This window comes from Aedes aegypti, chromosome 2 (genome assembly GCF_002204515.2).
Source record: "Aedes aegypti strain LVP_AGWG chromosome 2, AaegL5.0 Primary Assembly, whole genome shotgun sequence".
Classification (NCBI taxonomy): Eukaryota; Metazoa; Arthropoda; class Insecta; order Diptera; family Culicidae; genus Aedes; species Aedes aegypti.
Genome location: NC_035108.1, coordinates 145,178,789 through 145,205,670, shown reverse-complemented (window position 1 = coordinate 145,205,670; position 26,882 = coordinate 145,178,789). Strand labels below are relative to the sequence as shown.

The following is a 26,882-nucleotide window of genomic DNA, read 5'->3' as shown; positions in this document are numbered from 1 at the left end:
TTTAAATCATTGCAAAATATTGTTGCCATGTGGGTGAGGTGCTATTTATCTAAGTAAATGGAAATAAATAAGTTTGGTTAAAAGTTAAGCTCCATTGCATCTATAGTAGAACTATTGTACCTATAGTAGCACTACTAAGACAAACCACACCAATACACATGGTTCTATCAAACTCAATAAAGTAACAATTAAGAACTTCAATCGCAAGCTTTTGATCTATTCCTCAAAAGAAAAATATGATACTTTTGTCAAACTACGATATTGCTTTTTCGTACTTTCCATATATTTTGCTACAAAACCAAGATGACATAAAAGTGATACCGCTTGGCTTTATTATTCGATCTTAACGCTTAAAAAGCTTGACTCAAAAGACCAATTCTCGAAATTTACAGTTTATGTTGCTAATCCTAAAATGTTCTGATGAGATCTCTGATAAGTTTCTGACGAGAATGCTTGGAGGATTCTGATAAAAATTCTGGACGGTTTCTAGCAACAAAACTAGAAGGTATCCGATGAGAAACCCAAAAGGATTCTGAAGAATATCCTGGAGTGATTCTCAAGAAAATCCTGAATATATTATAATGATAATCTTGGTAGACGCGATGAAAATCTTGAAATATTTTAATAAGCGATTATGATGAGAGACCAGAAATCATTATGATGAAAATTCTGGTTTCTGATGAGAATCCTGGAAGAGTTTCTTTAAGAATCCCGAAAGGATTTTGATGAGAATCCCGAAAGGATTTTGATGAGAATCCTGAAAGGATTTCGATGGGAATCTATGAGTATTCTGATGAGACTGTTGGAAGAGAATTCTTGTTGATGAGAAATTTTCTGGAAGACTGCTGATGAGAATCCTGAAAAGATTGTGATGAGAATCCTGAAAAGGTTCTGATGACAATCGTAGAAGTATTCTGATGACAATCCTAGAAGTATTCATATGAGAAATCTGAAAGGATTTCATAATAATCCTTGGATGATTATGATGAGAATCTTGGAAAGATCATGGTGGAAATCCGGAGGAAATTTGACTAAGAATCTGTATAGGGTTCAGATGAGAATACGAAAATGATTCTGATAATAACCATGAGAAGATTCTGTGAGATATAGAAACCACTACGTTGGAGAATGGCAATATAATTGATCACAGCAAGCCGGTCTCTGAATGTTCATTACTGTCAGTTGCCCACAAGATGCATTCATGCTGCCTCACTTGCGAACCGACACTTGCCTGGGTAAATTGTATAAGCATCGTTCCTTTCCAGGTGATTATCCAAACTCCACAGATTCTGATGCGAGTCTGAAAGGATTCTGATGAGAACTCTGGGAAGATTCGGATGAGAATTCTAGGAAGTATACTTTGACAAGAATTCTGAGAGGATTCTGATGAGAAACCTGAGGAGATTCTGATGGGAAATTGCATAATATCTAGATGAGATTGCTGAGGAAATTCTGATAAGAATCTAGTGATGATTTTGATGAGAAACTAATGATAGTTTTGAGAGGGCTTTCATGAGAATCTTTAGAGGATTTTGATGAGAAATGAAGCATTGGTTTTCAAATAAGAAGAGAAAGTTGAACATGTCAAAAGGTCAAGTTATTTATATGGTTCGAAAATGTTCCACAAAAGATCGCAAGACTTCCTACATACTACCTTCATATACGTCATTATAAAAATATTCGAAATAAATTGAAATTTTTACCAAAACAGGTGCATTAGGAGGTGTACTCTACATTTCCTGCCCTGTGTCCGTATTTGCCAACGGTATCCAGATATTTGTGAATGTATTTGGAGATGCAACTAATCCACTTTTGGGAATTGGTCTATTGAGTCAAATATATGAGTAAAAGAATGCAACAAAGTCGTCCACGTCTTTTAGAGGTTAAACAAATATCTGTTCTTAGCTGATCGGCTATTGGTCCATCGACGAATTGATTTCCATCCTTCAAATGCAGTCTCTTGAGTGGTTTGACGATTTTGATTGATGATTTGACTTTTCTAGTTATGATTTTCATGAGCTGTCCGGAATTAGAATCAAAGTGTCCGGAATATGAGGTAAAGGTAAGGATGCGTCCGGAATAAGAATCATGAAAAGTCCGCATATTTCTATTTATTTAAATTTATTCATGTAGTGGAATCAAAATCTTTACCCACCATTCGAAAGTTAAATGTTTTGAAGGCTTGATAATTATACAGAATGATTTATTTTACATTGTTTCGTTGAGTTATACTTCACTGAGGTCTTAAGTGTCCGTAATATGAATCAAAACAGTAACTTGTTCAAAGTTTACTGATAGAATAAGCAAGCTGATTGGACGATATGATGAAGCTTCGGCAGGATTGTTTTATGTTTCGGAAGTGATTTCCATTTGGCAAGAATGTAAAGTTTCTGAAGTTAGCTGAGTAAGTTGAAACGGCTAGAGTAAGATGAAATGGCAGGAATCCATAGTATTTTTTATAATGATGAAAAATTGAATTACCGAAATATTAAGAGGAACTGGGATAAAAAAAAATAGTGCACCAGTTAAGGAATATTTTCTTTTACAAGATGATACAATGTGCATAATGTTTTTGATAAAACTTCAAATAATCTTACTTCCATGATTGTAGTTTATTTTGGAATGGATCATTCTGCCCCGATCAATGTAGTGCATGTTTTCCCAATCGAAGACTTAACAGAAAATCTTATGGAATATAGACCTCATTTTGCGTCATTTCGCCAAATCTACTCATCAACAACTAACGCAGTCTCTAGCCATCTGTTCAAAAGTACTTTTATCTTTATTGATGTAAATTTTAACTCAGATTGGCTAGTTCTTCACTCTGGTTAATGGTTATAAAACATACCAATACATCACTTTCAAAATTACAAGCAAATTATCGGAAAAATTACATCGAAACCGTGCTTTTTTAATTTATTATTCTCTCTCCCTGTTTAGTTATTCAAAATGTATCAACACCTATTGGTGTTTACAATTTGCAACAATTCATCAATCTGAATAGTGGTTTTAACTCAAAACTTGTTTATTTATGAAAAACTGACTAAGTGCACATAGCCCTGATAGTGCATAGTATCCCGAGAACGCCTAAATTAATAACTGAAACAAACTGAAAGCTTCGCATGTCATTTCTTGAACTTTTCAAATGTTGATCCTTCTGGACCTGAAAATCACTCACTTTGGGAACCACTGTTTGAGAGAAACCAGCAACTGCGGAGCGAATTTCAAAGGAAGTGGAAAAGTTATTGCACAAAAAAATAGGCTGGCGTGATAGAGCTGCTTCGCCTTAGTTTACTTCAGAAACATAAACGTCGTAGCATTTCCTGACCACAAAGACCAACCCTGGGATTTTCTTCTTGCAAATTTTATTAGGTACCTGTTACTTATGGTGATCCAGCCTAAAGCTTGGACAAATTGACGCACATTCAACCGTTCCTTTCACCTGTATTCTCTATATTCTTATCTCTTATGCACACTGTAGAACCGTCCCATGCATTTTGAAAAATATAGTGACGCAAAACATCCTTTCCTACATCCACCGGAATCGTTCTCGTTTGCATTCAATCGTTCCATGCGCTAAGTAGGTATTGAATGCAACACGACATATAAAACTACGTTTGCCGTACGTTCTATAATTATACTCGAAGGTACGTTGACATCGACCGTTTTCTAATACATTCATCCGTCGTCGTCCGGGAAAACCCCTTGGAAGCGAGTAGAAAAAGGCACGGCCCAAGAATCGGCCTGTAAAATCATTCGATCAGTTAGCTCTCAATGATTTAATATTCTGCATGCGTTCGAAACCCCACAGGTGACGAAAACAAACAACGGGCTTCTAGACGTTCTCTTAGTAGAGTGAAATTGTGTATTGTGTTCGAAACCGAAAAAAGTGCTACACTCAAAGATGGTAATCAATCAGCCAAGACCGTCAATAGCAAAGCTTAGAACGCAGTTCCTGTTTCCACGACGCGAGGTAAGTTATCAGAAGATTTTCTTTCCCGTAGTGAGATTCGCGCAGGGCCATGTTGGTTCGGGCATGACATTGTTAATCCTAATGTCACATGTTCGAGCCTAGTTGCTGATGGCGATACGCGCAGAATTATTGCTACTGAGTGATGAAACAACACAATCTCTAACAATTATACTGAAGGTGTTCCACTACCACCGAGTGAGTGGTTCCATGATTTGCTCCGATCTGACAGTAGTTTCTTTTGGTACCTTCATGGTTGGTAGAAGTAACTAGTGCGACTGTGGATACATTAGTAAGAAACGACTTTCATGATCAGTCGATCGTGAGTTCGATTCCCGAAGTTTTCTGTCATACAGAAAAAATCATTAACGAATTCAGAGATAACTTTGCAATTGAAGACGACTACGATGATGATTCTCAAATCACGCGTGAGGGGTGATCTTCCTCGATGATTAACGCAAAAATGTTATACTGAGACTGATGTAGCGTCTATGCAAAGGAACATTGACATTCGCGTTTGCTTTTTGCTGCCCACACCACAACCTATTTCTCACTCACACACGCCCAGCTAAAAATATAGAATAGCCAATCCTTCTTTATCGACTTGCTATAAAATCGTGCGTTTGTGAGGCGTTTATTATATCAAGAATTTGAACAGGAGCAATAAAATATCAACACGATTCCATATTTCAACTGTGCACAAGTCATGTTCTTTGAAACATTTTTTTCTTCGTGGAACTTTACACTAAAAAAAGTTTTCAGATATTTTCCACGTGCACTTCCAATATATGTTGAAAAAAATCACATAAATTATGTGGGTTCAACTACGCCGAGCTTTAAAGAAAGTAACAACAAAAACAATATGTGGGAGTGCGGTGAATATTATGTGATTCATCAATAACAGTAAAATACAAATCATTTGGAGTTCATGAAAACTTCGTTTTTAAGTATCCAATTATATGTATATAGCTTTGCAGATGGAAATTTACCTGGTGATTTTCTTTTTGCATTTTGAGTGTAAGTAACTCAATCTTGCTATAAACTCACACTGTCGCATTGACCATCGACTACCCGAGTATATGTGTGATCACATAAAAGAGAGCCCTAACCTTCTCACGAGCACATGTTTTCAACATCGAAATATCACACACACTTTTCCAACCCCGTAAATGCAAAATCAAAACAAACATGGAATGAAGCAAGAAGCAAAAAACACGACCCGTCGTCAGACGACGTCGACTGTGATTGAACTCAACCACGACGAGACGGATGCAAACAAAATAAACGCCATGAAAATTCTTGAACATGTAAATTAGATTCGGTCCCGTAGACTAACATTCGTGTTTCGTGACCGTGGCCGTTAACACCGATTTAGGTTAGCAGATTGACAGCGACACCTACGCACATTGCCGATGCAAGTGAATACTTGCAGTGAGATTTTTTTATGACAGGGCTTCAGAAGATTACAAGTTTCATTCAGTAGCCGGGGCCGATCGTATCCAAATAAAAACTCAAAACATTACACGAACGCAAAACAAGTTCTTCCAGCTTGTTAGGGGCTGTCCATTAATTACGTAAGGGATTATGGGGGGAGGGGGGTTTGAGATTTCTTACGCGCCATACAATTTATTTTGGATTTTCATACTAAAAATCTTATCATGGGGGGAGGGGGGGTTGAAAAATCCCGAAATTTGTCTTACGTACGACCGTCTCTTATATACCTACATGTATGCCCCCGCAACTCACGTGCCTCATTACAGACAAGTTGGTTTGGTACACATGAATATTTGCGCGGAGCTAACAGAGAGTCTCACGGGAGCAGAACATTGTCCAGTCCACTGACTGAAAGATACACACGACAGCAGCTCCGGTCGCTGTGCGTAAGATGTTCTTTAAGTTGGGAAAGAGGTTTCTGGAAACATGGATAGAAACAAGTTTTTAGTTTGAGCTGAATAAAATTACTTTGGCCTTGGATTTCGGGAATCGTGTTTTTTTCATTCATAACTTTTTCACGACAAACGACATTCACACGAGGTGGTCTGATGATGAATGGTGAATGAAATTCTCATTTCGAGCGAGACGGATTTGAAAGGTGTGAAATTTGATTTGTTTGACAAATCGTTAAATGATGAGAGATTTTCGGCTGAATCGTAATTAATAATCATGTTAATGTTCAAAAATCCATCATCGTCATCAGCTACAAACTTCAGAAGCAGTTTTCTTTTCAATACCGAAATTAATTCAATGAAAATACGTTTAATGTATTTCGGTTAGGGAATAGTAGTTTACGGAAAAAGATGCAGAATGATGATTTTTACAGCACGAGTCGTAAATTTATCCTACGAGGCTTGTCGAGTAGGATAATTACGACGAGTGCTGTGAAACTCGAGTTCTGCAACGAGTTACGTACAACTTGTTTTGCAATTTCGTAGAAGACCACTTGAGGGTATCAGAAATTATATTCATTACGCAACTCAAAACAGTAGCGTAATGAATCATTACAGCACTGGTTTCAGTTGAGTAATGACTATTCCCGCACTGCATACTTCAGTGCAGGAAAGTAGGCCGTTTCATGACAGATTGGCGTGATGAAAAACAGCCTAGTACGATGAGAAATTGCAAAATAGTAGTTTACGGAACAAGTTGCAGAATAATGATTTTTACAGCACAAGTCGTAAATTTATCCTACGAGACTTGTCGAGTAGGATAATTACGACGAGTGCTGTAAAAATTGAGTTCTGCAACGAGCTAAGTACAACTTTTTTTGCGATTTCGTAGAAGACCACTTGAGGGTATCAGATATTGTATCGGAAAGCATTCACAATTATTTTACAATTTCTGAAAAATTGTTGTGGTATGATTCATTACGCAACTCAAAACAGTTGCGTAATGAAAAAGCGTTGCGTAATAAATCATTACAACACTGGTTTCAGTTGCGTAATGACTATTCCCGCACTGCATACTACAGTACAGAAAAGTAGGCCGTTTCATGACAGATTGACGTGATGGAAAACAGCCTATTACGATGAGAAATTACAAAAAAGAATAATGTGCTTTCATTTTCTCATGAACTTTCTTTATTTTGAACTATAAAACTGGTCTTAATTTTTCAAAAATGAAAAACGGATTCTACCTTGTTATAAATTTAGGCATATTAAACTCAAATCACGTATCAACATTCTGAAAAAAAAACACATCAAGGTTATGTTGGAGTCGAACAGTTAAACTGTTAAAATAACGCATTCTTTATGACCATCTCTGTCCAGAGTTTGTTAACTTGTTTTTGTGGTGGACCAATGTTTACACATTTTTTATGAATCTTGTTCCACTAGAACAAACAAAAATTGTGTGAGAGAGAGATTTTCATAAAAAGTATGGGAGTTAGAAAAGTTGATCGACATTTACTGAACAGATTTTAATTAGGTAACTATTGTAGTATATTTGGTACATGCATTTAAATGTTTTGACAGGAAAATGTTCGAAGCTTTACTCGTCGAGTAAACTTTTCCCAGATGACAGCATCGTACCTTCGTGGGCCACCAAAACCTTAAAAAAATATATATAATGTAGAAACTTTGGATGCTTTTTGAACATATTAAAAAACATAACACATCTAAATATGTATTGTTAAACAAACAATATTATGAAACTATTATTTTATACAAAGCTAGTTCATAATGTGGTTCATGGTTGGGTTAATGGATATGAGTCTTGTAGCACATGTGATAATTTCTCATTTGAGTATAGTAAATTGAATTTTAAACTTAAACTTGGGGTGCTTACAAAAAATCAGTTATTTTACTTATTTTCATTATTGTATATTTATTTTTATAGATTCAAAGTGGACATAACGATACACAACTATGCATTTTTTGTCTTGTCATTTAAAATTTATAAGCAAATTTAAGTATGAAACTATGAAGTCTTCTTCTTCTTTCTTGCGTAACGTCCCACCCGGGAAAGAGTCTGCTTCTCATCTTGGTATACTTATGAGAACTTCCAAAGTTATTAACTGAAAGGCTTCTTTGCCAATTGACCATTTTCACATGTATACATCGTGTGACAGGTATGAATATATGTTATGCCCTGTGAAGTCGAGAAAATTTCTTTCACTAAAAGATCCTCGAGCGGTGAGTTTCACACCCATGATCCTCAGCTTGGTCTTGCTGAATGGGTACGCGTTTGCCGCTACGGCTATCGGGGCCCATAAAAGCAAATGTCTTTGAAATAATGTTTAGAAAAAAAAAATCCTGACACATGGATTTTTTTTTCTAGACACTATTCATGAAGAAGTTTAATAAGAAATATTTGAAGATATCTGTAGACTTATTCCTGAAGGAGGCCATGAGAAAAAAATCGTAGACAAATATTTTCTTAAATCAAAATTCCTGAAAAAAACGTTGAAGTAGCTTATGCAGCACATTTGTTACAATTCCTGGAAAATTATAAAGTTCTTACATGTACCATTGAAGATCTTCAAGTTTTAATTTAATTATTAAAAAAACATGCTGGATGATGTTTTTTCCCGAAGATATCTTCAATTTGATAGCGGGACAAAATTAATAAATCGTTGCATTTACCCAAATTTAGCTAATTGGGCCGAAGTACCCTCATTGGGTAGATGCAGCTCTCTCTCTCTCTCTTGACAACATTAATTTAGAAGAAAGAGAATACCGAGTAATTTTGGGTTAAAAGTATAATCGATACACTTAACTTTGGGTAAAATAAACTCAAAATTTAGGTAAAACAAATTCTCCGTGTGGGCAATGGTATTTCCACGGTTATGACATTCGGGATAATGGGTTGACCGACAAGGAAGCAAAAAAATATTCACAACGTTTGCAAATCTACATATTTACCTATTATTTTTTTTTTGTGTACCTTTTCTATAATTAACCATTACCCGTTATTATCTGTATTGCATTTTCATACAAGTTGCAGTGATCTTCGTAAAATTTGTGCTTCATCCGATAAATGTCTAATTCAGATTAGCTTGCACTCATCGTGCAACAGCCGTAGTGCTCGGCACAACTCGTCATTTCGCTACTGCACCTTCTCATCTACCCACACTCGGTCTACCCACACCATATCACCAACGACATAATGTCGTCGTTTTCGCCATCGTCGTCGTCAATCGGTCGGTCGGTGCCACCACCAGTAACACTAAGCGATTCACCTTAAACGTACACAATTAATTTTATAGTATCCGGTCGGTGTGCGGTTAGTGCCGCGGCAGATTCGATTCGGTCTCACAATGCAAGCGATGCCACAGTGAGGAAAAACGGACCCAAACAAACCCAAAACGTTACCAGTTCCATTTAAAAAAAAAACGTAAGAAATCAATTGGTAATTTTTTCGTCTTGTGAACACTGTGTTATAACTTATTTATTTTAAGGTGAAGATGAATCGAAGCCAAAGTTCAAATTTTCAAGAGCACGGATCTGGAGAACCAAACATCCGTTTGAGCTGAAAACCTAATCGATTGGTCACCACCAGCTAGTGACCAATCGACTAAGTTTTCAGCTTAAACGGAAGTTTAATTCTTCAGATCCGTGCTCTTGAAAATTTGAGGTTTGGCTTCGATTTATCTTCACCTTAAGGGCATTTTTCGGCTATACAGTCTAAAAAACCTTTTGTTGGAACCTTCTTCCAGGGCTCGATATAAAACAACAAGTTAAACAAGTTTTTTTAACTTGTTTTAAATCGAGCCCTAAAGAAGGTCCCAACAAGGACCGAAACGATGGCGAAGGTTTTTTTTTCAAATATTCAACGCAAAGGTTTTCTTAATTGTATAGCCGAAAAATGCCCTTGAACAATATAACCAGACAAATCAACTACTTATTTATTTATGTTTCTGAAAATTGGACCAAAATTAGAGTATTTAGAGAAGTTGAATCAGAAATTAGAGTATTCTGAAACTTTGACGACGGCACCAGGTTCTGTAAAGGTTAACTTTAGATCATAATATTACTGTTTCCTTTGGGACAAATAAGAATACCATTTTTTTAAACATGAACTGAAATGAAAAAAATATAATTTTCCGTATTTTCTGGTCATCTAGGCCAACATAGTTTGTTTCAAAAACGTGCGAACGTTTTTACTACTAGGTACATCAGAAGGTTATAGCACAGATAACAGACGTTTAAGTCCGATTGTAAAACTGTGTAAGACAACCCAGATAATCAATAAGCACTTAAAAAAGCATTTATTTAGCTGTATATGCGCCTTAACTGCATGTCATTTAATGCTAGCAAGCCGTATATGCGCCTTAAATGCTACCAAAATGCAGGTTTTGGCCCGATATACGGCTACTTAAATGCTAGGCCTTCTGGAATTTCTTATTCGGCTGTCTAAAATGATTACGTATAGATCGTAACGCTCACGTGGAGCAAAAAAAAAAAAACAAAAATTATCTTGCTCTCCTCTCTTTACCACTCCGTTCCATCTTTCGTATCTCTCTGTCTTTTCTTAATACTGTGTTGCCCTCGGTTTCACATCGCTGCTGTTTCCAAAGTCTATTTTAATATGCTTTGTTGATGCTGGTACTCATGTTGATACTTATTTTTTGTCAATCTACTGGGATTTGAACCTACAACTGTAAGATTTTTGAGAAGAGATTGATGGTGCGCTACAAGATGAAGTTATGATGCGCGTAGAATTTTTGCAATACTTAAACTTTGCTTCTACAGGATTTTATTCCTGCTTTACAAACATTTGCAGTTTGGGCGATTTAATGAAATAGGTGTTCACATGAGAAGGTTTTTTTTTCTTTTGGTTTGATCCATCGTTAGTGGAACGAAAAAGAGAGAAGGAATGATGTTGGGTATGAACGTGTCAGTCGTATAGGCCACCGGCATACCCTTTCCTGTCATTCTAGAGGATCGTAAAAAATGGACGTATGAAAAGTTACGTTTTTTTTTTCTTGCTTTTGCTATAGAAATAAGAACACCAATGTACCAATGATAAAAAGCAATTTAAGTGTATTACACTGAACTTCACATAATCCACTGCATACCGGTTGTTGCCCGTCTTTCATTTCAAAGCAATTGAAATAATTTTGACGATTCTCTCTATATGATTTTGAGTTTACGTGAACATATGAATCAGATAAAAATGAATATATTTGCATCTCTTTGCAGTTTCATGGCAGTATAGACCTTAAGCTTTCATTCCATAAAAAAGATTGGAAATCGGTTGAGCTGTTCAAAAGTTATGATTTTTTTAAACATTACAAATCTAATGCGCTGAGATCTACAGTGTGTGCCGATGAAAAATGACAGATTTTTTATTTTCAAAAATATATATCTCAAAAACTAAAAAACATACATTGCTGAAAATTTGACAGTTTACGTAAATTTTCTGAACTTTTAAGAAAAAATGAGAGCAGCAATAGCCCCTTTGGTCCCGAGGCCTTCAAAACACGAAAAAACGTAAACTATTGAGTTTTTTCATGTAAAAAAACACAATTTTTGTGAAATTTTGTATTTTTCCCGAAAAGTCAAATTTTTTAACCTTCATTTTGTCCAAAAAGATTGAAAATCGGTCAAACGATTGAAAAGCTATAATTTTTTTTAAAATAAAAATTTTGCAAAATCGCGATTTTTCTGGTTACCCTTTTTCGGAAATGGGCACCCTTATCAAAAAATCCAAAAATACGTGTATCCTTTTTTCGGATAAGGAACAAAATAGCAAATTTGCACGGAAATCGGAGACTCACTAGATCGGTTTTTCATGGAATGGCTGTATATAGATGTTGTTTCTTCCAATGTAATTTTTGCTTCGTTACGCGTTTCACGCCTACTCTGGCCGCACCCTTAGGAATGAGTAGAGCAAGTTAGTTATTCGACTATTTTCCGCCCTAGAATCACTGCGATGCTGTGCACGATAAGCGAGGTTCACCACCCCATTTCACCCTATAGCGCCTAATATATACCGCCCCTGATGGGTGGCAGACGCAATACATTCCCAAAGTGACGCGACGACGACGACGACGACGACTACGTCGTAGTCGTCATAATACACCCCATTGTAGTATTCACCACCACTATCGCACATGCAAGTGCGGATTGCCGATGAAATAAAAAACCGCGTCTCTCCTCCCATGCTATATTCGAATTATCATGGTATGACGCGTGTGTACCGATCTGTAGACAGCTGCTGTTCTGAGCACTGAAGTTAGTCCGCGACCGCGAAACGCGACAGCCACAATACCGACTCTTTTTCAGTATTGTTTGAAACGGCCAACAGGTAGCATCCTCCCCTTCAACGTTCGCGACTTCGATGGCGTGCGATAGTCGAAGACAAGGTTTAGCCTCGCGATAGCGTTTCGATCGAAATTTTGTTTTTTTTTTGCGCAACAGCATCCTCGCGTCTACCGGTAGAAATCTAGTCACAACGTGTCTAACCTAAGCGTGACGTGAAACGACGTGATTGTCGAGATATTTGTACACACAGAGTTCAACACTTGTGGACATACCTAATACAGTTTCTCGAGAGCACAGAGGAATCCAGAAAATCCAGTATCTGCCGGTGGTGCCTATATAGTACATGGACGGCATGCAAAGATGCTAAAATCATTCCCTAGTGGTGTATCAATTTCATAATCGCAATACTGGGTGGCGTCTACGCGCAGAGGAAACAGACTCGAGATTGAACCTAAACGGCACGTCTACGGTAGTGAGTTTGCGTTTGCTCTGAACCAGTTGTTCGTGTTTATGGTAGCATATCGATTGAAGAATAACAGGAAAAGTGATTTGTGCTCAAAAATAAGTTCGCCTAGTCAGTGATCGGTGAAAAAGTGTATCTTTGGGGCCGGACGGAATCCGCCGTCCAACAGTGAGAAGAAGGTGGTGTATTGGAAAAACGTCGTCATGCACACGTAGTGTTTTCGGCACGGCGTTGCTATGTCTTGCAGTAGCTGTAGTAGAGACTAACCGATGATTACCATAATGAGTGTGGATGGAGGGCAGCATGAAGCATTGACGGGTGTAGAACAGGCCTGACAAACTTTTAGGCTTTTTTTCGATAAAAATGGTTGGGGCGTTTGCAATCATTGTCTGTCATGAGAAATGTTTACCTTAAATGAAAGCTTTGCAATATACCGTTAATCCATGCTTAATAATTCGACTTTATATCAAATTCTAAGTTAAGTCAAAAAATTGGCGGATTGATTTTTGCCTTCGCCTACATCGCTAACAAAGACTTTGATATAAATTTAAATGAATATACGTGGATTAATCCGATATAACACTAAGCTTTCATTTGAGATAAAAAATCGGACTATAACTAACGCACCAAACATTTATGTCGAAAAAGAGCCAAAAAGGTTGGACAGGCCTGGTGTAGAAGTTGGCTATCATTTTCATACGAAAAGCAATTTGTTGAGAAGCTTTTCGACTCTCGGCAACTATTCATCAAATTGATATAGATATATGGTTTAGATATAGAAAATTAGTTTTATGAAAACCTTTGAAACTTTCATGATTTCAATATGACTATGCACTATTTAAGCTCAACTGAAGTCTGTTCCACTTAGAATTTGGCCGCACGAAATGAGTGATTTTTCTAAGATTTTGTATATTTTCAACAAATCTTAGCACATTTTTAAAATTTTAGCGTTTTTATCAAGCTGTGAGGGAAACATTCATTTATTTAGTTAACATCTAAACAGATAACACAGACTCAACCATTTCACGCCACAATACTCGGTTCGTGGCCGCATCTCTCCATCCTCGGTTCTGCCCCACGCTCGCCAAATCGATACGCACTTGATCCGCCCACCTAGCTCGCTGCGCTCCACGCCTTCTTGTACCAACTGGATCCGAAGTAAACATCATCTTTGCATGGTTGCTGTCCGGCATTCTTGCAACATACCCTGCCTATCGTATCCTTCCAGCTTTGGCCAGCTACTGGATACTGGGTTCGCAGTAGAGTTGGGCGAGCTCGTAAATCATTCTTCGCCGCCACACACCATTTTCCTGCACACCGCCAAAGATCGTCCTAAGCACCCGACGTTCGAAGACTCCAAGTGCTTGCAAGTCCTCCTCGAGCATCGTCCACGTTTCATGCCCGTAGAGGACTACCGGCCTTATGAGCGTTTTGTACATGGTACATTTTGTGCGGATGTGAATCTTTTTTAACCGCAGCTTTGTGGAGGCCATAGTAGGCCCGACTTCCACTGATGATGCGCTTCCATATTTCACGGCTAACGTTATTGTCAGCCATCAGCAAGGATCCAAGGTAGACGAACTTGTCGAGCACCTCGAACGTATCGTTTATCGTAACACTGCTACCTAGGCGAGACCTGTCGCGCTGGGCCCCACCAGCTAGCATGTGCTTTGACTTGGCCGCATTCACAACCAGTCCAACTTTTGCTGCCTCGCATTTCAGGCGGGTGTACAGGTCTGCCACCTTTTCAAATGTTCAGCCAACAATGTCCATATCATCCGCGAAGCAAACAAATTGACTGGCTCTCCGCATAACACCTTCTAGCGCAATATTGAACAACAGGTACGAAAGTCCATCACCTTGTCGTAGTCCCCGGCGGGATCCAAACGAACTGGAATGTTTGCCTGAAACCTTCACACAATTTTGCTCACCTTCCATCGTCGCTCTTATCAGTCTCGTGAGGCTCCTCGGGAAAGCTGTTCTCGTTCATGATTTTCCATAGCTCTACGCGGTCGATACTATCGTGGATTTACCGTACAGTAAAGATCTGGTCCGTTGTCGATCGGCCGTCAACGAAACCAGCTTGATAACTTTCCACGAACTCGTTTACTACAGGTGACAGACGACGGAAGATGATCTGGGATAATACTTTGTAGGCCGCATTTAGAAAGGTGATCGCTCGATAGTTCTCACAATCTAACTTGTCGCCTTTCTTGTAGATGGGGCATATTACCCCTTCCTTGCACTCCTCCGGTAGCTATTCTGTTTCCCTGATTGTGCCTATCGGCCGGTGCAGACAAATGACCAGCCTCTCCGGGCTCATTTTCATGAGTTCAGCTCCGATACCATCCTTACCAGCAGCTTTATTGTTCTTGAGCTGGTGAATGGCATCCTTAACCTCCCTCAAAGTCTGGTTGGTTTCCATCGCCCGCAGTACTGACGAAGGCATGTCTCCGCTGTCCCGTCCTTAATTTCCTGTGCTCTCAGCGCCATTCAGGTGTTTGTTGAAGTGCTGCTTCCACCTTTCGATTACTTCACGCTCGTCCGTCAAAATGCTCCCATCCTCATCCCTGCACAACTCGGCTCGCGGTACGAAGCCGTTGCGGGATGCGTTGAGCTTGTGATAGAACATACGTGTTTCTATTCTTTATTTTAATAAATTTGATATTTTGGCCTTTTAGCTGGCTTAACAGAGAATTGGCCTGCCTAAAAAGAGTCGGTCAGATGACGTTTGTCCAAATCTCCCGCAACAGAACATTATTGAGGTAATACGATAGACATACCATACCATATCGTTCTATGACGATGGCAGCCTTTGTTTGATTGAAATAATGAAAAAAATCTATTCTTAAAACTGTTTTCTTTTTAAACTTGTTCATTTTATTGTTCCAGTGATAAAAATCAGTGATTTTTTTTTCTTACATAATCGCAGCCAGCTTGACAGATCATCAACTTGCAAGTGAATTTATCTGCAAAAACTTATTTGAACTTACCCGGTATACCAATTTACGTTCTACACAATGAAATTATTGGTACGTTATTTGAAAATTTAAGAATTTTCGTGATCATTTCTTTTAACTATTTTGGGTTTTCAACGTAATTGTTCAAATTTCTTTCACGTCTTTCGCTTTCAAACTTCAATAACCTTTGCTAATATGTATGAATCTTCATGAATTGTTTACCACTGGATAAACAATTCTTCTGGATTAAAAGGCTGCAATAAGATTCTCGCTACAACAAATAGAGGCGCAACAGTGGTTAAAAAGAAATGGCCAAATACTAAGGAGAACAAGCTTTAGTTCGAAAGTCACTAAATGTGTACAGTTAAAAATAATGAAGATTACACGTCATGTAAACTTCATTTATGCGATGTAAACATGACGTCATGTAAATTTCAGTTTGAAATCATGTAAAAATGTGTTATATGTCATGTAAGCACTCAGGATCCTGCTAGATTACATGACATACAGTTGTGTTCAGAATAATAGTAGTGAAAGGCGATTTCCATACAAAATGCTCAACTTTGGCAAGCTGTAACTTTGTTTCCATATGAGCAATCGGCATGAAATTTTGACAGTGAACTACAAATATACTCGATTTTATTATAACAAAATTTGAAAATTTTCACACTACCGGCTAAAAAGATAAGCACCAGGTGAAATCGCTCAAAATAATAGTAGTTTTTCTTTTGTAAATTTTAGTTCAGCAACAATTTTGTAAAAACTTGGGTGGTTTATACATTTATAGCTTGGGTGGAAATGGTTGAAATGATGAGTAAATAAAAATTGAAAAACTCAAAATACTGCAGATATTTAAATTATTAAAACTACTATTATTTTGAGCGATTTCACCTGGTGCTTAACTTTTTAGCCGGTAGTGTGAAAATTTTCAAGTTTTGTGATAATAAAATCGAGTATATTTGTAGTTCACTGTCAAAATTTCATGCCGATTGCTCATATGGAAACAAAGTTACAGCTTGCCAAAGTTGAGCATTTTGTATGGAAATCGCCTTTCACTACTATTATTCTGAACACAACTGTATAATTGAAGTTTACATGACATATCATGTAAATATTCATGATATTCCACGCTCCAATTATGTGCATTATATGTCTCAGAAATTTACACGTTTCGTTCGAACTTTGTGTGTTGGTTTTATCCGGACCTTCTAATTTTTGACGAGTACTTGATCTATATCAAGAGCTCCAGAGAAGTTACAAAGTGGATCAATGATGGCCTTATTTCTGTTGTAATCGAGAAATAGTCTACAGTCTACGTTCACGCCAAAAATATAGTACAATCAATATCTCCGTTGATTCCATAGCCAAGCAGTTCCCAAAATAGTTTGCTTATCTGCAAATCGTTTTAACCAGGAGCGCCCAACCTTTCTAAGCAGCGGCCAAATTGCAGAAACAATTTCATGTGGCGGACCGTGTTTTTAAATGGAATATATGACAAAAGGTCGAAAGGACAGAAGATCGAAAGACAAAAGGTCGAAATGACAAAAGGTCGAAGAACAAAAAATAAGGGACAAAAGGTCGAAAGCCTTTTTTCAAAGAAAGGAGAATTTCCCACCTAGCAAATAATTTTCGATCTTTCGTCATTTCGACCTTTTGTCTTTCGATCTTTTGTCCTTTTGACTTTTTGTATTTCGTCCTTTCGTTCATCAACCATCTTTTGAATTCATGCAATAATCTTGCCCAGCATTTTTTGACGAACCTATCAGATATTTTTTGACACTGATAGAATAATGTCCAGAATTTTATGAGGATCATGCACAGAAGATTTGCCTGTGAAAATCCTGATCAAGCTTCTGAAAAAATCTTTGTCAGAAACAAATGAGAAATTTTTCCAGAACATAAAAAATTGGACCAAGAATTCTTTTAAAATCTCAAGTAATTTTCAATTCAAAATCGTGTTTCCAAACCATTGAGACTACTTTCCAGAATTCCAAAAGAAATCTGCTCATAATACTACTATAAATTTGCCTAAGATTCTGTCAAGATTTGTCAAGATTATCTTGGGTTATATTGTAGCCTTTCCTAGTATTCTAGAGATTTACGTATTGAATTTGATTAAAATCCTGAGAAAAACTCTATGGAATCCCGTAGAAGTTTCTGTGAGATTACTGCCCTTATTATGCTTGAATGTCGTGTCCAGAATTCTTTGAGAATCCGATTCAAGATTTCATTAAAAGCCTGTCTGTTTTTTTTTATCATGCCAAAGTCAGGATTTTTATAATCCTCCTGAAATCAAAATTATATGTAAAACATTTTTACAGTTGAAATTTTGAAAAAAAAAATCATGATCAATCGAATTTTTTTTTGATAATTACCGAGCTAAAATATAATAGTCAACGGGCCAAATATAAGAAGAAGCTTTAAACCCTCCGCGGGCCGCGGATGATGAAGTTGCGGGGGCCGTACGTTGGGCAGCCCTGACTTTAAAATAAAAAATCTTCAAACGTCATTCACCTCTTGGAAGGGAGTAAAATTAAATGGAACGCCGTGAAATGAAATGCAGAAACAAAATAAACCTGCCCAAGAGGTAAACAGAAACACGGTTGTAAGGTGACTACAACTTTAAATTGAAAATGTTCAAATTAGAGGGGGTGCACGATACGATCCAATAAACTATTTTAAGTGCGTATAGCAGTACAGTGATCCCTTACTCGATTTTCAATATAGCATTATTTGATAACTCACTCTAATAAGATGTAACGTATCAATATAACAAAAAAAATCTTTATATTGATAATTCCCTTACTCAATAGTCCATCAAAATCGAGTCAGTAAGAGCCAATATACTATACTCAATTTTGAAACAGATTCGGATTTCACTTACGTTTTTTAATGACATTCACATTTTACTTGAGCTAGTTTCTGACATCAAATCAATCGCAATTTGTTACCAATTAAGTTTAAATATTTAGTCTTTACAAAAACAGGTCGATAAACTAGTTAGCAAACAAATCGGAGTTATATTTTATTACTGCCATAACAAATATAGATTACTAGGTCTGAATTAGACCGTGTGCCACTAACACACATAAATTTACGTTGAGAAATGTTTGATCATTCAACGTATTGATTGTTTTTGCACTATCCAAATTATGAGGCAAGTTTTTAGCTATGGACTGAGGTGGTTCAAAACTCAGAATAATTTGAAAATTCAATCTCCCATGTCTTTTTTACTGCCTTGAAGAAACTTATCATCTCATTATCATCTCATAGTGAAAACTCATTCTTCAAACCTTAATAAAGGAAGTTGCTGATGAGAGCAATTCAATCTGACAGATAGGAGAACATATGTTCATGATGTTATGTTTGCTGTTATTTAGTACCATATGGGATTTTAGCCCTGAATACATCTGCAAAAATCTTAAACAAAATTTGCTCAAAGTGGCTTTAAAGGTTTAAAGGATAAGTTTGCACAATGAGATGATGAGTTTGTATTCACATTATAATAATAACTGGGTTGGGACATTTTTAAAAATATCTTAATTGTAATTTCCATGTAAACCCACTTTGTAACAGGACCACCTTCAAATCACCACCGAAAGGCCTGAAACTTTCATGGAATACTATTTTTATCGTAAGAAGGAAGATATGGGAGTTTCAATTCTCATATTATTTTTAATTTTGAACCGCTTTAACGAGCATAGCTAGGGGATGGAGACCAGGTGGTCTATTACTACTCAGCAACCTTCTGTTGAACTCTATTGGTTTATAACGAAAAATATGTTATTAACAATTTTCAAAGCTGATGTTTAAAATCAAAGCTGATCAGATATATTTCTACGTAACAAAAAGTGCGTTAGTAATCTAGGCCACATTTTAAATTTCAATTCATTTCTTAAGAGATTGCCCATATTAATTTCTTAAGAGGTTGATATGAATATATGAATATAAATGAATATATTCAATAATGATTGACGATGGATTCGTCAAGGAATCTTGACAGACCAGATCAGTGTCCCAAACTTTTTTGACTTCCCTTCCCTTAAGGCTACCTATTTTAAGAAATCGCCCCCTGGTATTTAATTCTTAATATTTGTATTCAACATTACACTAAGCTGAAATTTTGATCATTGTTATACCATAAGCGTATCGAGAATTGGTAAAATTTTCAAGTTTATTTTAAAAGCTGTAAATCAAATTGTCTTTGAAACGAACACAAAACGTAAACTCTAGTTCCAAGGACGTACTTTGCAAAAGAAGTAGTAGAAGAAGAAGAAGACAACACAAACTATGTCACGTCAAATTTCAACTTTTTCGACCACCACTGTCCACTTTCCTTACATCCCCTACGACTGGTAAAAAAATTACTTAAAGTGACACTTCGAATATCAAAATACAGTTTCCGCTCGATAACTAGGCGCTCTTTAACTGGACTTCCTGATAACTGAACCATAGTCCAGCAAAAAAAAAGTTCAATCCGTTTGACATCTCATGAGAGGAATGTGTCGCTGAGTAATTGTTTACTCTGTATGAAAATCGACCACCAAAACAAAACTTCAAAATTTCCCTCGGCGTAAACAGCTCATTCTAGTTATCGAGCGGAAGTTGTATTTAAACACCACGCACAGTGGCGGGTCTTCATACAAAGGACGGACAAAACCTCAAATACGTCCTAAATTGGTTGATAATGGTAATCTATTAACTATTTTGGATACCTGATATCATCCCGTTGGAAATAACTGTCAAATTGAAAATATTATTTTCTGGTGAAATTTATCCAAATTAAGGTTTTCATCCAATCGAATAAGAAGGCTATTTTCACGAAAAAAAAACTGGTTGTGATGCAGGAATTTGTACATAAACCTGAACGACAGATAAAAATTTAACTTCCATTTACTAATTTAAGTAAAGTTGTAATCTAATTATGACACATGATGCACATTTGAATGATGAAGTAGATAAATTATAATGGGAAATGAAAATGGACTTTTCACGTCTTGGTGCAAAGAGCGGCAAGAAAAACTATTTTATGTTTGAAAGTATGGATGATATGCTGCTTCATAGTGAGTAACTAATATTCACGAAACACTTCACATAAAACGTACGATATTTTGAAAATTTATCACGATTTTGAAGAAAGACTGTAAAAAACATGTTTTGCTACAAATAACAACTTAACATGTTAAAAAATATGTAATTATAGCTCAAATCAAAGCCTTAGGTTTACGCTTCCAAATGAAGCCTATTGAGCTTAAATCGATTATAACTTCGTTGAGATACAGCTGTTTGAAGTTTGTTAGGTGAACCATAGTTGATGAATTTCGACCAGTCCAATTTAGCTGACTTTCCCGCACTTACGATGCTGTCAAAAATCGAAAACAAAACATATCAATCTCAAATTTTGGCAAGTCGTCACTCATCGGTATTGATGTCAATTAAAAATAATAACAAGTGATTTTGAGAACATGATTTTTTGAGGTTTTGTCCGGCCATGCGCCACTGTGCCACGTCGATATTGCTCCTCAGATGTTGAATAAACAATAAACATAATTTCACTATAAAAAAATTGCTCTTCAAGCAAGATCACATTTTGATATCGAGTTATAAAAAAGATGCGTCTCTAGCATTTTAGCTGCACAGACTGTAACTTAACACTAGACAACGGACAAGCATGTCCAAGGTCATATGAAAAGTTTAGATTTTGAATAAATTAGAACTACTGTGCAAAATTTCAGCTGGATCGTTGAAACTATATTTTAGCGTCAGCTGTTTATATGTTTAGTTTATATGGGATTTACTATGCGAAACTTACAACTTTAATGCAGAGTTCTGCATATTATTATAAGTCAGCCACTAATACCGTGAACCCCCGGTCATTTGAGCAATACCTAATGCAAACCTTCGGGATTCATTTTTAATTTGGATTTCTAGTCACCTCTAGACCATGTTTCTGGTTACCTCTTTGGCCTTTTTTGTTTTAATTCGTCAGATACACGTATTTCGAGCTCAGCTAGAAGGTCGTCTTCAATGTCGTGTACTTGACTCGACTTGATTTTAAAATGTTGTTATTATACTATTCTTCTTCTTCTTCTTCTTCTTCTTCTTCTTCTTGGCATTAACGTCCTCACTGGGACAGAGCCGGCTACTTAGCTTAGTGTACTAAGAGCACTTCCACAGTTATTAACTGAGAGCTTTCTTTGCCTAAGTTGCCATTTTCGGATTCGTATATCGTGTGGCAGGTACGATGATACTTGATGCCCAGGGAAGTCAAGGAAATTTCCATTACGAAAAGATCCTGGACCGACCGGGAATCGAACCCAGACACCTTCAGCATGGCTTTGCTTTGTAGCCACGGACTCTAACCACTCGGCTAAGGAAAAAAAAATATTATTATGCTCAATTTCATTTGATACTATTATTAGGCTATTGAAAAATTATTCCTTAACAGGATGATTTGACCCCAACTCTTTTTATTAGAGCCCCAACGAATCAAGTAATCAGGCAAACATCGCCTCTGAAGTACATAATGTGACAATTGCATAATTTGCATTGGCTGAATTTGACAATGTATCTTTGCATTAGAATTGCCAATGTCGGTGTCTTATTGAAAGTACTCAGTGAAATAACTGAATTACTGAATGTGATAATAAAGTTTCCGTTTGGACTATGCAGGCCGAAATGCAATTGAGTTGATTTGGAAATAAATTATTCTATAAAGAAACATACATTTATTTCCATAATGCCGGAAACCCTTTCGGAGACATAAGTCCACCATTTTCTCTCGATTGTATGTATAAGAATGAGAGCTGCAAATCAAATAATTGAATTTGAAATACAATAGGGTTAAACTAAATTGAATTACTAACAAGCACCATGACAAATTGGAAAATTTACCAATTGTACCGCTAAAGCTGAACAATTCTTCGGTTCCTCGTCAGAAACATGGCAATGTTTTGTTAATCGAAAGTAAGGATGTGTACGTATATGCTATAAAGGGATAATAATTCAGCGGAGAATGAGAACTCAAATAATACAAATTAATATCTAATCTAAAAGCTGTTATGAACAAAATTTAAAAAATCAATGTCCGGTAAATATTTCAATAGGCTAATGTCCATCTTTCAAATGGAATTGCAGTTTGAGAATATGCTACAGAATTATTGTAGAATTATTCTTAGTTACTCGCGCTAATAATCTCATTTTTGAATAAACATCGTACAAACCTCGGCCATGAGTAAAATTTCATTTACAAAAAAAATTGTTTTTTGTCAGATTTTTTAAGATTTCCCTTTGCCTAATTTACACTACCCACCAAAAGTATGGAATCGTTGCAATACAGAGTATTGCAGCACTTTTATGTTTGGCATAACCCAAAAGCCAGTAATAAAAATTCTTTCAACTAAAATATATTGTAAACTTTATTTTTACATCACTCACTTTGTTATGGGGCATATTTATCCCTTCAAAAGAACACCTGCGCCGAAGATCGCTCTATTCAGGAGTAGCGAACTGGCGATTTCGCGGTAGCTCGATATTGCCGAATCCGGTAAAAATAGCAATTACCCGTCCATGCCACCGATAGCAATTGTCAACACACAATTGCACTGAAAACGTGTGTCACCGGTTTTGATGCTAATTTGTAACGACGACAATCACGATAATTTATGTCAGCCAATGCCAGTGTCTACAAACAAACAAAAAAAAATCATCCGTCAATGCTTCAGCTGCCTCTAACTCTTGCCCACGTAACTGTTGTGCGGTACCAAATTCCTATTCCGTTCTTCCCCATACAACAGATAAGATAGCCACACTTTTCTTAGTCAGACTGTTTTATTTTTTGTACAAAATTGATTAAATTCTTGCGTATAACTTGTATGCATGCAGTCAGTTATGTTGTGTTCCTTCGTACCGTCGGTGTATTTGCAGAAATTCGGTGTTAACGAGCGTACTTATTTCGAAAGCCAATAGAGTGCATCATTGTGAATTGCATGTGACAACAGTGTTTGTAACGTTTAAATTGTAAATTGAACCAATAACTAAACAACTTTATGTTGGAAAAGTGCACATTTCTACATTTTTCATTTAAAAGGTGTATTTCTAATATGCGTAGCAGTGTGCTGAAAATACCCGTGATCGCGATTGAAAATAAATAACAACTGTTAACTCAGTGTATTCGAACATAGAAAATTGAAATCTATGAAATAATCGTAACAAGACGCTCAAAGGTTTGTGATATTTTCAAATTGTAACAAGCAAAGATAATTAAAAGCACCCAACTAATACAAACGAAAACGTAGTCGGACACGGATAACCAAACGTACGAGTTTCATTTACTACTCTGTCATCGATCACTCTGAGAAGGGCGTTGTTGTAGCCTATCAAATGATGAACAGGAAATCGCTGAAAAGTGCGCGGAAGGATTTTTTCAAATCGGTTTGTGAAAGTTTACATTTTTTGCATTGCTCGTCATTTCGCATGTCCACGGGGGCTAATATGTATATGCTTTCAAGCTTATTTAGTATGGATAAATTTAATGTTTTGTTCGCTGTTGTGTTGAAGATCATTCATATATTTTCTTGTTTGCTCCTCATTGATGAATGTTACAAAGTGGGTTCTAAACGGTAAAGTTAGCGATGTAAAATTTTATGATGTGATACATATTGTGCTTTCATGTTCAGTTATACTAACATATATCTATTACACTATCATACCAGTAAAACCCGTCATGTAAGATGGAAAATAACAAATGACAACTAAACAAATAATTGCTCTTGATCAATGTACATTTTAATCCTTTTCTTTGATAAGCCCAATGTAGGTCTGAATTCAATAGGCCATAACTTTTCATTTGACTCTTCAATATGAAAAGTTATGAATGGGCCAGGAAAACACAATTGGATTAACTCCGGGCAAAAATCTAAAAAAATATATCGAAGTGATTTCTTGATTTTTTTCCCAGAGTTCTGTATGTAATTGTTTGAGAAATTGAGAACGGAATATCGCTGTAACTTGAATTCCGTACTCTCTTCTTTAATTGTGCTACTTATCCCCGAACGACCCGTTTCCTCGAAAAGGGATGCAGTTCAAACATGTGTATAATTGCAGGGTGGTGAACTAGGAAACACGATAAACAATCAAAAGAAGGAGATATTTGATCGCTCTTTACCAAAAACATATTGCCAAAGATGCTGAGAACGGCGAAACGCAATGAATTGGACTATTGGGGAAACTGGCATTCGGGGAAACGTAGCCCAACCCTCTTCTTTGTACAGGAACCGTTTCACTTGAAATATTTGCCGAAGCGAAAGCTTTTTTTTATTTTCGCGTCTCGGTGGGGAGCTTCTTGTTGGACAGTCGAGGATGGAATATCAACTGATGAGCTAATTTCCCCCGGAGGCCGATGGGACAAAAGTAAAAAAAAAATACCGTAATATGGGATGTTAAGGACAAGCGGTGTTTTAAGGGATTGAACTTCTTTATCAAGTTTGACAAATCACAGAAACGTCGAAAGTCGATATATCAATCATAAGAAATGCCTGATTCGTTCGGAAGATTATCATTTCTGGGCACTTTTTGACAAAATTTTGAGATTTCGTGTCCATATGTTTAGTGTTGCCGGAAATTAAGCGCAGTGTGCTATAAAGATTAAAGTGTATATAATGTTTCCGCTCCATACCGGGAAACTTTTCGTTAGGATTTTTTCCGACCATGCCACTGAGTGTTGCATGCAAATGTGCCGTTATTGTATTGCTTTATTTACAGGGTGAAATGGCCACTTATCCTATCAAAATTAAAAACTCGTTGAAATTAGGGACGTTTCCATACTTCCGATACATCGGAATATCGATATTTTGCTTCCGATATTCGATATATTGGTATCGATATTTTCTATTCAATATATCTGGTATATCGATATTTCCTTTCGATACATCGTACACTAATATATGGATAAATGATAGCTTTTTATTAGCATTAAGTTATTCACACAAAGTTATTACAAGTCTTAAGTTTATTGAAGAGTAAAACAATATAAATACGTAGGATGATCAGTAGTGTGGGACAAAATTTAGATTCCCGCTCCAGTCCACTCTTTGGATTGCATTTAGGTCTCATAACAACTGTGCAAAATTTCAGCTAGATCGGTGAAACTATATTTACGCGCCAGCCGATCAAAGTTTGTATGGGATTTACTATGGTAAAACATGCTTTTCCAAAGAAAAATCGCTAGAGGGCGCCCATTGATCTCTATAAAAATGCTGAATACAGACTTCGCTAGGTATTTCTACGATGAAGAATATTGCCGAAGATCGCGAAACAATCCGACACTTGTGAAAAAAGTTATTCAATGAAAACCTATTGGCAAGGCAACGTTGATTAACATGAAAAGCAGTGCTTCCCAAACTTTTTCAACTTTCGCCCCCTTGAGACCAATAGTTATCTGAAATCGCCCCCTTGATATGTGAATTGAATGTTTTAATTTAATTAAATGGTTGGGGGCCCAGATAGCCGTAGCGCTAAACGCGCATCTTTTCAGCAATATCAAGCTGAGGGTCGTGGGTTCGAATCCCACCGGTCGAGGATCTTTTCGGATTGGAAATTTTCTCGACTTCCCTGGGCATAGAGTATCTTCGTACCTGCCACACGATATACACATGAAAAAATGGTCATTGGCAAAGTAAGCTCTCAGTTAATAACTGTGGAAGTGCTCATAAGAACACTAAGCTGAGAAGCAGGCTTTATCCCAGTGGCGACGTAATGCCAGAAAGAAGAAGAATTTACCCGTTTTTAAACCTAAGGCTCGATTTTCTGTTTTACCAATTCTGTAAAATAGGACGAATTTGCTATACTCGCAGTTATGCTTTTTCAATGCTGATTAACTGCCGTCCGACTGCAACATTTGTGGCAATTATTTCTATTGCAAATTGCTGCGTTTGAATATTATTCTTAATGTTGAAAAACTTCAAAACATATTCAAGAAATCAAGAATTCGTTTTAATTATACGTGTTCGGCCTTGAATTCCTCGACTTATTTTTTTAATTGAAAACTACCTTCTTAAAATCAGTGCCTTCAAATTTTACAAAACCCCCTCCAGAACAAATTCCTGGTTGCGCTACTGAGTATGATGCATCAAGAATCTAACATGCCAAAACAACAAAGTGCAGTATCAGCTTCCCACGTCGAAAAGTGTCGAATTAAAACTGGTAGCGCGAAAGGTGAACCGAGGATTTCCCAATAAGATCTTATAATATTTTCAACTTGAAGTCATTAGCAGCAGAATGATTCG

The 26,882-nt window shown here is 36.7% G+C and overlaps 1 protein-coding gene across 8 annotated transcripts in view; it reads left to right on the top strand.

The window, feature by feature from the left end:
- Positions 1 to 26,882, top strand: part of LOC5565670 (sterile alpha and TIR motif-containing protein 1) — a 151,031-nt gene that overhangs the window by 70,995 nt on the left and 53,154 nt on the right. For 2 of the 8 annotated variants that reach the window (XM_021842623.1, XM_021842621.1), the window contains exon 2: positions 3,812 to 3,973. The exons of 3 other annotated variants lie outside the window; for them this stretch is intronic. In XM_021842623.1, coding sequence (XP_021698315.1) covers positions 3,905 to 3,973 — 69 coding nt within the window. In that variant the 5' untranslated portion in view covers positions 3,812 to 3,904. Of the gene's footprint in view, positions 1 to 3,811; positions 3,974 to 12,227; positions 12,817 to 23,692; positions 23,823 to 23,895; positions 24,031 to 26,882 lie in introns of those variants that run through there. 3 more of the 8 variants (XM_021842626.1, XM_021842625.1, XM_021842624.1) reach the window with 3 other exon arrangements.